The 14,323-nt window shown below is 37.3% G+C and overlaps 1 protein-coding gene across 3 annotated transcripts in view; it reads right to left on the bottom strand.

Moving 5' to 3' along the window:
* XRCC4 (X-ray repair cross complementing 4) overlaps positions 1-14,323 on the bottom strand; it is a 180,832-nt gene that overhangs the window by 79,101 nt on the left and 87,408 nt on the right. Inside the window, exon 7 of one of the 3 annotated variants that reach the window (XM_069777718.1) lies at positions 8,338-9,002. The exons of the other annotated variants lie outside the window; for them this stretch is intronic. Coding sequence (XP_069633819.1) covers positions 8,929-9,002 — 74 coding nt within the window. The 3' untranslated portion in view covers positions 8,338-8,928. Of the gene's footprint in view, positions 1-8,337; positions 9,003-14,323 lie in introns of those variants that run through there. 3 annotated transcript variants of the gene reach the window in all.

Here is a 14,323-nt window from a genome sequence, read left to right as displayed (position 1 = left end):
CTTAGGGGACAAGCAGGGAAGCAATAAATCAGCTCTGTTCCTTAGCAATCCAGAGCTTAATGACTGCCTCCTCAAAGTCCAGGATGAGGGGCACAAGACTCTCCTCTCAGAACGCAGCGGGAATTATGCTTGTTCCCAAAGTAATGTATGATTTTCTACCTATTATTTTCCTAGATGATCAAAATCTAATTATGCTACAAAGCTAATCGGTAAGTTCTCATACATTAAATATCTTTTTGATATTCACATGCCTAGAAAGGTTTTTTTTTCACTAGGCAGTTCCTGAACCAAGTGTTGTAACCGAGTAAAGAATAAGCCATCAGTAAGCAGTTCAACAGCCTAGAAAGTAATATAATTCACTCACACAAGCACACAAACGAAAGGCCAATCACAGTTTTGACCTTGCTGATGCTTTGCCAAAATGACTGACATCAATCTCATGGTCCAAATATCTTAAGGATAGCTTGAAAGCACTCACAGCCCTTAAAAATTTTCCAGTGAGAATCTTCTAATCCCTGCCCTGTTTCACAGGCAAGAGACTCCTGACATGATGGGACTCATAATAGAGATCTGATTTTACCCTTGGTCTGATGTAGTCAGTGTCATCAGCCTGCAACAATTGAGGTCAGCTCCTCAGTGTAATGGTTAGCTGTGCAACACCTTTCATTTCTTTCTCAAAAAAATCAGTTTAGGTGCTGGCAGGTGGGAAATCAAAGATCACATTTCCATCATTTATGACCCACCTCCATCTCTGATCATAGGGAAAAGACAGATGTATTCATGTCACAAGTGCCAAAAATCTTTATCAAGTCTTTGGTGGCCAAAAGCACTTTTTACATCTCCCTAAAAGCTATAAGTTTCAACTGTTTCTTGGAAATATAAACTAGAAATTCCAGAAAGAACACAGCTCTCTGTTCCCCACTTTGATGAAAAGATAAAACATGCTCATATGAGAAGCTTCATCTGCAAAAGCTAAGTGCACAATAGGAGCTTATCCCTCCTGGGCACCCAGAAAGGATATGTATTTAATTTTCTTCTGTACCTTGATGGCAGTTTGTGCTTGTTTAGCAATTTGTTAATATTCTCAGAGCTTACAAATGCTTGGGAGAAGACTTTCCTAAATTTCCCTGGTTAATGATACAGTTTTAAACATGGGGGGACATAAAAAACAACAAAGTAAAATACAAATAGGGCACATCATATGAAAATGAATGACAGCATAGCGTAGTGATTGAAAATTCATTCAATCTAAAGGTCCACCTGCATTTTACATCTATCAAAAAATTCCCAAGTTTCTCATCTTCTCTGTAATTCCATGTCAGAAGCAGACCTGCTCTGTCACCAAGTGTCAGTTCAGCTTTCTACACAGGCTCAAAGTCTTAGCTATCAAACTGTCCAATTTAAAAGCAACTGTAGTTTTTTTGTCCAAGTGATTGTATTTCAACCGCCATAATTACCAAAAAGCTAAGCAGACGTTTGCCTAACTTACCATCACCCTTCCCCTGCCATTTAATCAACAGCCAAAGGCATTCAATTAGATCAGCAGTAAAGTCACTTCTGTTCCTGTACCATTTTCTCAAAAACTGACGATTCATACTTTTTTCTCCTTTCTCCTCTATTTGCCCCCAAATCTTTTGACTTTCTTGCATGGAGGATACTCCTCAGTGCTGTTCCTCCTCTGCTTGTGGGGCTTGTGTTATATCTCCTTTGACCCCCATGGCTGCATGCTTCCATTGCTTTGCAGTAAGCCAACTGGCCGCTTCAGTAATACTCCTGAAAATCCACCACTCATCTCTTATGTGCTACTCAACACATGCAAGACAAGAGTCTTAACTGATATATGTCAGTAATAAATCACCACCCAGTTACCTGAGCATCTGGCTCTAATAACTCAACCAGAGTCCTAAAGTTGATGGTTAAGTTGGGTGCTGTAGCCCCACAATAACTCACCTATAACAGTATAAATTTATTTTAAGGAATAGGGCTAAGCTATGCCAGTGAGAATTTTCTTTTTGAAATCAAGGTAGGTGACAGTATTTGAGTTGACCTTTTTGCTGAACAGAACTGAAATCATATCAGATATAATTTACAAGCAGCTTCAACTGGAAGACAAGTATCAACATGTTTTTAATCTCCTGCATAAAGGCTCATTTCTCATGGAGCAGCCACACAAACAAGCAGCAGTGTTTTGTAGGGAGGTTTATTAAGCACACCTTGCTACATGGTTTAAAACAAGTGAGCACTGGGAATTGTGACTCAGATTTGCTGTTGTCAAGTGAGGCAATCAGGGAACGGAGTCTTCGGGCAGCCTACAATCAGTCTCAGTCAAAGCAAACTGCGAGTAAGTGACAGACCTTCTCGCCAAGGAACAAGTAATGAGCTGAATGCTCTTAATGCTAATTTGAACCAAGGACCAGTGTTAGAATAAGCAGTGGATGAGGATTCATCTTTGGATGCAGATGAAAGCTGATGCCAAGCAATTAATGTAAGTGATGTTTCTCAGCAAATGGAGAGGCAGGTGATTTTTGTCAAAAAAAGCCCTTGTTACTAAGCTTTGTTTAGCACTAGGACTAAATATAAAATGAACTGTTATATGCTGTGTTGCAATTACACACCAAAAATGCAGCCAGGTAAAAACCATAGGCATTGAAGATCCACATACAATTCTGTTTTGTGGATTTTGAGGGACTTTTTTTAAAAACAAATTGGCCGAGAAAATTATTTACTACCAAGTATCCTGTTCATATTGTACATCCTTTTTTTTTTTTTCTTTCCCATATCAACACAGTGTTTCTGGAAATCCCGCCCAAAAATGCTGCAAACCTTTCACATTTAGAAAACAGGAGTCACTGGAAGCCAAGAACAAGGTATCTTAATTAACAAAGGACATCCAGTGGTTCACAAAATGTAACTGCTTTAGAAAAAAAGCATTTCCATGAGATTTTTCCAAGGTTGCCTGTAGAGTTCTCCACTTTGAATGCTCTGTCTTACTGCACACAATCTAGCAGTTAGGTTCTCTGTCATATAATGCTACATATGCTGTTCCAAATACAGAGGCATACATTTTTGTTACCTGCTTAATTTACATTCCCCTTAGCATACACTGATCAATGATGCGAGAAGCCAGTGTCTCACTTCTCAGAGATGTGTCCCAAATCTTCTCCCCTTTCCTGTGGGACATACTCCTTCCATGTCTCCTGGGCCACAGGGCAACTTCAGGGAAGTGACTAAGTGTTTTTATAATGTGCTTCCTCTCTTCACCTCTTAAAGAAAAAAAGACAGAGCAGTGAAGCTTTCACATTCATCAAAATTCTGAAAGTCTTGTTTGAATTTAAAGATTGAATATAAAATGTTTTGATGCTTTCAGCAGGAGTGATGAGCTACTAGTGAACCATATAGTTAATGATGCTGTTCCTAAAACAGACCAAGTTTTATGTGTAACTAAAGGAGTTAATATTTGGTGAGGTGTAATGAAGTAAACTGTTGAGTAGGGAATAGACAACAGCTTTATTTTGCATTTAAGTTTTTTGCATATTTTCTTTTAAATTACTTCGATGTCTTCAGCAGATAAGCTGCATTCACAACACATGGAAATGGTAGAACAAAATGAAAATAACCTTAAGCAACTGAGAGCACCCAGAATGCCAACATCACCCTTATGCAAGAACTCCTGGAGGTTACAAACAGGTTAACCCCTTTATTTCACATAGTGTTTCTCAACTCCTACTCCAAAGCCTTCTGATTGCCTGCCTCATATGTTTCCCGGGAAAGGTCTTAAGGAAATTGCTGGCAATCAGATACTCGTGACCTGACCCTTCTCTCCCAGGAACCTAAGTAATGAGTATCCTTGTGAGAATTCAATTCATGGCTATAGATTAAAGAGCTATTTTTTCCTGACTGAGACAACAGCTCACAGTATGACTGATTCCAAACAAGCACTGCTTTTGCCCTACTGCACTGGAGACAGTTGCAGTTTGCAGGATCAGCAGATGGAAAGCTAGGGACAGCACTGTATAAGCAAAAACAGTAGTTTAGCCAGGTAAACAGACCTGGAAACTCCGAAGTCTCAGCTGCTGGAATACAGCTGAGCTTAGCAGCCAAAGCACTGGTAGGACGTATTCTCCTACAAGTTGAGTTTATTTCTCCATTTGAAACAAATAGGTTCCTTACAGAGACAAAAATTAATGTACTGCCATAAATGGGTTAACTAACGACAAGGCTGTAGGCAAAAGGTACGTGGTGAGAGGAGAATGAGAAAAACGAATGTGGTGGCAGGTATAAAAATTACACAAAATGCTCCTCTGATTTTCAAAAACGTGGTGGTGGTGAATACAAACCAGTATTTTACTGTGAAAAGCATATTCAACAGGGATTTGTGCAGTATCAGCAGTTTTCTCTAGTGATCTACAGACATCAGATCTGAGGAAGAGAAGTTACACCAACATAGAATGCTGGTGTTAATGCAGCTTCATTTTAAGCTTAGTATCTCATTTTCCTGCATTCTACATTTTTCCACTCCACTCCTCCTCCCCAACTCACATTTACTGTTCTATCCACTCAGGCCATAGTGTTTCCTGAAGCTGGCCAAAACTGAACCAAACAGCCTGCTCTGCAGAAGTTTGACCATAAGAGATTTGAGATTTTTGGTCTTGTTTGAATTGGTTGCATGCAATAACTTTCCAAGCTATTGACTGATTAATTAATGAAATCGTGGAAGTCACTTTGGTCATTCTTGAAACTTGAGATTCTTAGCTATCAGCACAGTTGCCAATGAGGTACTTACTCACTTTTGTGCTAAGAAAGTTTAATATTTTTCATAAGTAAAAAATAAACTTTCCTCTCAAACTAAACAAAGGTATGTCCTGGCACTAAAGTGGGAGGCAATTGAAATCAGCATAGTAAACCGATTTTCTGCCATGGACATCAGTACTGCAGACTGATTGTTCTGGTTGTGCTTTTCAAACAATTGAGCCAGTTATTTGGTTAAGAGAGGCTAAGAAATACTATTAAGGAATAACTGGCAATTTTAAATTTTTATTATATTCTTAACATATTCCAAAATGCTGGTACATATAAACATATGCTAATGTACCTTTTTTCATTTTAATTATGCTAATTTTGGACATAATTGATATCTCCACAAAGAGCTAAATCCTATATTTTAACCCACATTCCTTAAAAAAAGACTGGCACCAGTTAAAATGGGCACCCATTTTAATTTATATTTAGATATCCAAATGTGTGCACAAATTTCTAGAACAATGGGTACCAAACAGCATACTGAGCATCCAAATTTTGTTTGTATGAAGACAGTGATAGTGTGTCTTTTTACATGCTGACAGAATTGGTAATGAGTTATAAATGAACTATTAATGACATTTTTATAAGCTACAAGGGAAGAAAAGGTTAGCAGCTTGACTACAAGGACACCATCTTGGGAAAGGTGAATTTCTAGGTTTAAATTTGTGAACAATACAAAAGCAGGCCCAGTGATTTCAGTATGATGATTAGTCCCAGGTGATCAAGACCACACCTACTAACTGCTGTCTCATAGGAATATCATAAAAGCTGTCACTAGGTAAAGACTTCTGAACTAGGCATGAAAAGTACAGAAAGACTAATCCGTCTCTGATCACGTTTTTTTATTTAAAGCTACCCTTTTTAAAGAAAAGTTAAATCTTTAGCTTCTAAGACAGGGGAGTCGTATTCAGGATGCACAGACCCATATCATCATTTTATCTGAACATACAGCTTTCAGACAGAGATTTAATCTAACTACAGTAAAAATGATCCTTAGAACATATACTGCAAAATACTAGAGAGTGGGTTTTGCACCTGTCTTCCTCCATATATATATGTAAAGCTCTGAACCTTACGAACAACCATTTTGCTTTTTACAGGGGGTTAGCATTTGTCAGGTTATGTGCGTCATACCAGAGCAAAATAAATCAAACGTATGCATTTTTATGTAAATAAAATGAGACATTTGTAAGCATAAAGAATACATTCTCTGTTTCAGATATGTTGGGTTCTAATCTCTACCCAATTAAAACCAGCAGAAAACAGAGTTTACAATACTTTTGATTTGGCATTATATCTTTTGTTCCCTTTAATTTATACAGTAAGTCAAAAAACTAATAAGATGCTGCTGACAGCTCCAGTTTTGAAAATGTCTCTCCTCCATCAGGTCACATGTGAGTAAGCTGTCTTTCAGAGTGTGTAACCTAACGTTTGATCTCCTTGAACATAGGCTTTGTAACTGATAGCTTCTTTATGAGATCATTTGGCCTGTTGTACGTAAAGGAGCATAAATCAACAAGCTTAGGTTAATCTTTAAAAACAAGCTGATTATAGCAAAATGCACTATAAAACTGGAGTAATAATTACAGATGTCATTTGCCTACTGTCTCTGAAGTATTTTAAAGCCATTTTTTCCCTTCTAAGTTTTACGAATGCTAGTTTTTACAAATATTCTACATGAAAATTGCGTATGTGATGTGTGTATTGTTACGCAGATTGAGGAAAAAGGTCCTGCAGGAGACCCTTTCATCCTAAAGATGAAAAGGAACGTCTCAGCTTTCCAGTAAAGTGCTCAACAAAAAGTTGCCTTCCAAGAATTCTGGCATCATGCCAAATGATTTCTGTGGAATTTGTGTATCAGAGGTATTATTTAGGGTTTCTATTAATTAAAGTAACCTTTTTCTAATACAATTTTATCACCTCACCCTCAATATCTTTTAGATTGATCTCTGTGCTATTTTAAGAGTAAAAGCTAAAAGGCAAATAGGAAAGTGTTTTTATGAGAGCACCTATTACTTGAGATGGACATAAATAACAAAAATATCTAGTAAAATAAAAAGAATAGAAGAGGAGAGAAGGAGGGAAGAAGAAAAAAAAAACAACACAAAAAGTTTAGGGGAATATTACATTCATGACTTCTATGTCATGGAGCAAATGGATTACCTTCTTCGTAAAGGCTTTTTAAAGGATTAAAAGAAAATAAAATCCTTTTCTATTCTTATTTTATGTAGCATGAAGATGTTGACATTTCTTTAGATGTAAACTATGTTTCCAATCAAGTATTCACTCGCTTTGAAGAAACAAAAAAGGGCTACAGGAAGCAAACCCAACCAGGGAAACCAACTCTTAAATCTAGCAAAGACCTACCAGACTCACAGTGTCAAGTTAAGTTGAGAAAATTCCAAGTTAAAAACAAGGATGCACGCTTTAGCATAGAAAAGTAATAAATCAAGGAAACAACCATAGGTTATAGTGCTGTCTTCAGCAACCCAGCTTTTAAATCAAGATAGGCTGTTTGCTCGAATGAGACATTGTAATACAGTTGGGAAGTAATTAAGATAAGTATTCCAGTGAATGTTACACAGGTGGCCAGAGTAAATGCCCTTCCAGCATTTTGTTAGAGAGAAAGCAACATTCAAAATTCAGAAGTGGAAGGTTGTTACTGTACAAAAAAAATAAAAAACATCAGCGTGGGTAAACAGCAGTTTAAACTTTTGATTACTTGAGTCACTACCAGCCATGACAAAACACACATGAAACGTGAAGTTTAAGAAGACAACCTACAAAATATTCACCTTAAAGTGAGAAGAGCTGTTACAAAATGTGTAACAGCTACAGGTTTCAAGTCATGCCAGCAAAATGAATGCTGACAAGACTCTCTGGTCTGCAAGAATCTGCAGTATCCGGGCTTTGTTGGTTGCCACTGATACGCAGCCTATTCAATAGCTGAAGATAAGGGCTTTTATCCTACTGTTCAGGATTACAGAAATGTGCTATCAGTACCCCTGCAGGAACTATTTTTCTTGAGAACCAATACTTCTCTTTGATGAAAGGATACTTCTCCAAGAGCTGATACTGCTAAACCCAAGATCAACTCTTCTAAAGTACATCCATATTTCTAAGAGGGAAAGGAATACAAATGCATTGTGTTATTTGCATGTGAATTGTTTTATATGTTTTCAGTATACCATGAAGTACACTTAAATATTTTTGATGCCTTTTCTTCCTCTCTGAATTACATGTCTATATAAAACCTTCCAGACACCAAAAGCAAATACCTAGCTTTGTAAACATGCACAAGAAAACTATCATAATAAATGGTGTGAACTGAACACAAAATAAAAAATTCCCATTGAATTAAACCTGACTACTATTTACACTAAAAGCAATTAAATCGTAACACTCATGATAAAGTAAAATATCCTTTACCAAAAAAAGGGGGAAAGGGGCAGGGGAAGGGGGGGGGAGAGGAGAGGGAAAAAGGGAGGAAAGAGAAGGGGAAAGCGGGAGGGATTGGGGAGGGGAAGGGGAGGGGAGAGTCTGGCTCCGTTTTACCTTTCCAAAACAACCCCGAGGAAAAGTAAACCTCTGACTGTACCTTCTGGAAAACGAATTTATGACCTGCAACTCAAAGAATTGTTTAGAGCAGGCATGTGGCATGAAGTTCATAATGAAACTGTGGTAGAGCGGTTTCATTGGCAGGTTTGCATAGATGAAAATAAAGCACTGTTGTCACTGTACATTGCATTCGGTAATTTCTGTGGTCCATAATACTTGTATTGAAGCATATTTTGGTATAAGAATAATAATTATTGCTAGCTCTTATAATTACAGCAGATCCCAAAAGGACCATTACGCTGGATACTAAACAAATACACACAGAGTCTGTGACTTAAAAGTAGAAGAACAAACAAAAGTGTTAGAATGGGGATTACCCCAGGCAGACCATTGATGACTGGCAGAAGTTTCCTATTTACCTGATAAGGAGTTGTTGTTTAACTATTTATTGAAGGAAGATGAAACAGAGCAGGGCTGTTCACGGCACCACTCCAGCACCACTATGTTATAGTTTCACAACTGATGAATTACATTCTCAACCAACAGGTGTTGAAATAGGTCTTCTGCAGTTCATGAAGAAGAGAAAACAAAGAAAGGCTCCCACCAAACTAGTGCTGTCTTATAGATGGCTGAGTTACAGGATTCTGCAAAGGAAATCCAGTATCAGAATGTGCATGCTCAGTGCAGAAGTGCCTTGACTCACAGAATTTATGTCCAGCTCTGCTCTAATTACAGCCTGTTGGGTACACGTCACATTGGTGTGAAATATGAGCAAGAACAGGAGGAGGCTCTACATTTCCTTTATGTGTCCCATAGGAACATGTTGGTACTCCACATAAATACAATGAGGATTTGTTATCTCTGCCTAATGCTGCTTAATACTTTTAGGCTCCCAAGCCATAGCAAAGTACAACACATTTTGAAGAGAAGTAGAGGGAACATTAGAACTCCAGCAAGCCAGGTACAAATGTATAGATAGTTTGCTTCCTTTGGGGGAAAACCTGTTTGTTTGTTCATGGAAGAAGATAAAATTTGTAGAGGTACAGCTTCATTAATGGATTTGATTTTGATTTTTTTTAATGACTAGAACTTTATGTTATTTGTTCCACTTTGCATGGATATATTAAACCCAAAGAAAAACCATGACATAATTCCACCTCTGTTCTAAATGTACAGGGCTGAACTGTTTAAACTAGCCTTGTTTTTAAGTGGAGGAAAAAACCCAACAGTATTCATAGAACTATATTAAGCTTGGAATTTCCAGCCTGGACTGGAAATGGTTCTAAAATCAGTCTTACAATTTAACTTAAATCTGATAAAGACAGTTAATTTGATAATTTAAGCAGAGCTTTAATTAGACTTCAAAAAAACTTACAGCTCACTAAGGAAATAATGTTCCTTTATATGTAACATTTAGTAATATGTGGATAATACAACAACAAACATTTTTAAATTTTATATTAGTCAATGCTGTTGCACCTAACCTGTAGTGCGGTCATTCGGTACTCTACTTTTTTGATCAGCCACCAAGTTTAGTAATCTGCAACAGTCTTACTAAAGCATAAATCCATTATGATTATATCACCATTATTATATCAAGTCACTGAATAAATAATGACTCGTTTAGAGGCAACGACATTCAGCCACATTACTTTATGTACTGAAGCACATACAATAAGAAGGAGTATGCAGAAGTATAAGCAGCTTTGGTAATTTTCACAGTAATATTTTTAAGTGATACCTTATTAATCCCTCTCAGTGCAATATTCATAACAGGATTTTTAAAGGGACATGAAACATTGATATTTGTACTGTAAATGCATTTTGACCATGGCACCGAGTATAACACAGAGGGAAAGCATCAAAAAAGGATCAATATCAAGTTTCAGAAAAAAGGTACCTACAACTTTAAGGGAAAGAGAAATGAGATTATTCCTTGGGATGAACCATTTCCAATTATAGCTTGACAAAAAAATAAAATAATAATTTAAGCCTGAAGTCAATTCAAATGGCCAGTTCTAAAACTCCTTAAAACAGGTTTTAAAAGTGAAGCCTTCACAGATGGAACTTTAACTGCACAGCACAGTCCGGTGCTGTTATAATAGGCATTTTTTTTAATAATAAGTTTGATCAAAGCTTATTAACCAGCAGTATCAAGCCATCAGTGGTTTCGACTACACAAGAGAACTAATTAAATTTAAAGGGCCATAGCCTCCTGAAGGCACAACATGTAATCCCCAAGGCAGGAACTTGAATGAAGGGGATGAGAACATTTGCATAGTAAAACAGTGGAAAATAGCAAGGTGCTTGGTCTTATTTCTATTGGGCATTATAGCGAGTTTATTAGAACCAATTTTGAATCTATCCTCATCATCAAACATGTAGAAAAGTATGAGCGTTGAAAGTCTGAGGATTCACTTAATATAGAATATTTCCACACATATGGCAAGAAACACAGAACATAAAATTTCATTTAATCCAACAGGCCAGATCATGAGATCCTTCCTTACCCCAAGGAGCAGTAACTTCCACTGATTTCAATGTGAAATATGACTAACAAATTCATGGGCAAGAGAAAACAAAATAGAGACAAAGCAAGCTGACTATAAATTGGTGCCCAGTAGCCTTGTTTTGTCTACAGGTAGCCACATATAACAGCATTATAATTGAAAATAACAATATTAAATTGTAAAATAATTTCTTCCATTGCTTATCTCCCACCTGCTATATTATCCATCATATCTATTATAGATTTCAGTATATAACATCTTTCCCTGCAGTTTTGTCATATACCTGGGAAAAGGAATAACCTTCGCTTCTCTGGTCATCTTCCAACACCATGAAGAGGGAAACTATTACCCTTCATCTACCTTTTAAGCTCCAGGGAAGGAAGCAGAAAGGATGAATGTTTACCCAATCCTTACTCCTGCTTTAAAAGCTTCCTGACATACGGACTGCTAAAGTACTTTTCAGTTAATAAAAGGGTTTTGTTTGTATAACAAAGGCATGATTGCTAATCATGACATCAAATGATGTTTTCTTAAGTTTGATAATCATACTGTCATTTTAGGTCCCCTAGGAGAAAGGGCTCAATAGCTAGAGTAAATAACAAAAGTAAAATTTAGCACTGAGCAGGACAAAGATGAATCAGCAACAATTGGCTTGCATTCTGGATTGTTCTTAATCAGAATAAGGGTTTCTGCATTCTAAAATGACAGAAATTTCTTGCATCAGTGTGGAGGCATCATGCTGAGTCACCAAGTCATTCTTGTGGGCTAAGAGAAATACAGACTGGCAATTTCCAGCCTTTTTTTTCCCCCCTTTTTTTAAAAAAAACAGGTCCTGTTGGCAACAGAACATGAAAAGAAATACAGTCTTATTCCAATCAACATCTCACTGTAATCTTTCCAAGCCTGCTTTAGGTGCTTCTCATCTGTCTGTGTGTATCATTCTTTCTACTATCACAGGACTTAGTGGTCCCAACCAAAAGTGATGGCCCTAAAAATGCTAGACCAGTCAAGCTAAACAAAATACCAGATATTTGCTTAAAGAGTTGAAGTGCAAGACTAGATGCAAGTGAAACAATGAGAGGGCACATCAGCAGTCTCAGCTGTGAGGCACCTGCAAAGTTGCTGTAACTTTGCCAAAGTACCAGTAGCGAAAGCAACAACTATATCTGGTTTTGGTGGCTCAGCTAGAATCTTACCAATCCTGCAGTAAAACAGATAACAAAGCAAACCAAAAGCAACCTGCCCCTGCTTCCAAGAAACATTCACACTTCCCCTTTCATGAAGAACTGCTTAACAGCAGGAAGATTCCCTTCCTGTCCTTCCAGAGCAGAAACTCTCAAACAAGAGCTCACCGGTGTTTACAAGGACCTGGCACATCCTATATAGCTGCTGCTTAAGAATTTATTAAACTGCAGTGAAAGCAGGAATCGTGTGCGTTTTTCAATCTCACATTCACAGTCCTAACCAATATGTCAAATAAATTTCCCCCATGCTCATGGCATGATGGGCAAAGCTGTTGTATAGAAAGACATACAGTATTATTTATAGAAGTTGTACTTTGTCTAAAAGTTGTACTTCTCATATACATCAGTTGTTTTCCAGAGTGCTTTACACTGAAATACCTACTAATTCAATTTTAATTTGTTCTTTTACAATACAAAGCATTAACTACATCAGTATGTAAAGACAAAAACTACGATGTTTCAGTTGATTTTAGCTTTAAGCTATGAAGTAGAAACTGCTGTCAAAAAGTAAACCATAAATCGTGTCTACAAATAGTACTGTAAGTGCCAAACCCATAAATTTTTAGGTAAACTTTTAGGTTACAGTTTAACTGCTATTGTAGAGAAAAGACCTCTACACAAAATTTATCTGAAGCTGAACTAATAAATGTAATCACCTGCTGTGCAGAGGTTGAAAACCTACCTGATAGACTTACTGAGTATTCATGCACAAGTAAACTCATTTTTGTAAAGGCACAAGAAATGGTTCTATTCTGCGATTCATCTGCTCTTATAGAGGAAAAGCTGTCATAGTAAAAGCCATTTGCAAAGCCCAACATAACAGGTTGTATATTACTTTTAGGTTCATGCTTATATGAACAAGATCTTGTCTTTTTATTAAAAGCATGCCATCATGATTTCAACACTGGCAGTGAACCATCCTGCTCCAAACTGTTCTAACAGTTAATTATCCTGTCAGGCACAACATCCCACTTTTGTCTTTGTCTAATGTTAAGTTCCAGTTATTCAAGTTCATTAAACACCTGTATCTGCTGGACAGAAAGACCATCTACCATCACTTCACTTTGCAATGTAGTTTCTTTTAGACCATGAAAACAACAATTGTTTAAGATACTTCTCAGCATTTCATTTAAATCATTTGCTAGTCCCTCCATTGTTATCACAATTTTATCATCCCCAACCTGCTAACATTCTCCTTCAATTCTTGATGTCCAAACTTGATGCAGCACTGCATCAAGGGGCCAAATCATGTATTGGTCCCTTTTACCCTAACACTGCAAATCTGCTTATTTATTTTCACACTCAATGTCTGGGGGTTTTTTTTGTTTTCTTAAATAAAGTCATTGCTGCTTCAGAGAATTTTCTACATGTTCTTTATTTTCCAGTGTATCCTTACTCTAGACCAGTGGTTCCCTATCAGGTGAGTCAGATAGCACTGGGAAGTTATAAACTGATAAGAGGTCAGAGAGAGACCAACTGAACTAACTTGGGCTAAGACCAAGCCTGTTTCCCACAAGGCCAGGCAGGACACTGCCACCGTGCCAGAATGGGTGCAATGTGGAGCAGAGTGCGAAAATTGTCCAAGTAGCTCTTGGCTTTGCCGGATGGGTCTACCTGGGGAAGATGACGGGTCCACCTGGGGGCACCCAGCTTTCTGTGGCAGAAGGAGCTAGGCAAAGCAAAGCTTGAGACACTTGGTATTCTCAAGTGAAGCACAGCTGTCAAAGGACTGGAAATCATCACATTACACTGTGTTAGAATGCATATGCTTTGTTTATAGTTGGTGTATCACAAAACACAAATTGGTTTATATACATTATACACATCTTCAATTTCACACTCCTCAGATACAGGGACTGATAACTTCCCATTTATATTTTGAGACAGACATATTACCTCATTTGAGAATGTATTTACCATGTGTTATGTTAATTTCCATGTTCCAATTTCTTGATTAAAATGTGGTGCAGCATGATATCCTACAGAAGTCAGTCTATTACTTTACTAATTTTACTTTCATCAGCCAGCTGGTAATCTCATCACAGAAGACATGAGTACCTAGTTTTCAACCTCTGGTTTCTGTACCTTTACAAAGACTGGAATTAACCATTCCTATTCCTTGTCTTAATATTTTTCTTCATTGAGTCCTGTTCCAATATTTGCATCAGATCAACACCAGGCTGATACACTCATACTTGAATGTTCCATTTA

This window comes from Haliaeetus albicilla, chromosome Z (assembly GCF_947461875.1).
Source record: "Haliaeetus albicilla chromosome Z, bHalAlb1.1, whole genome shotgun sequence".
Lineage (NCBI taxonomy): Eukaryota > Metazoa > Chordata > Aves > Accipitriformes > Accipitridae > Haliaeetus > Haliaeetus albicilla.
The sequence above is the reverse complement of the archived record's forward strand: the minus strand, read 5'-3'. Positions and strand labels throughout refer to the sequence as shown.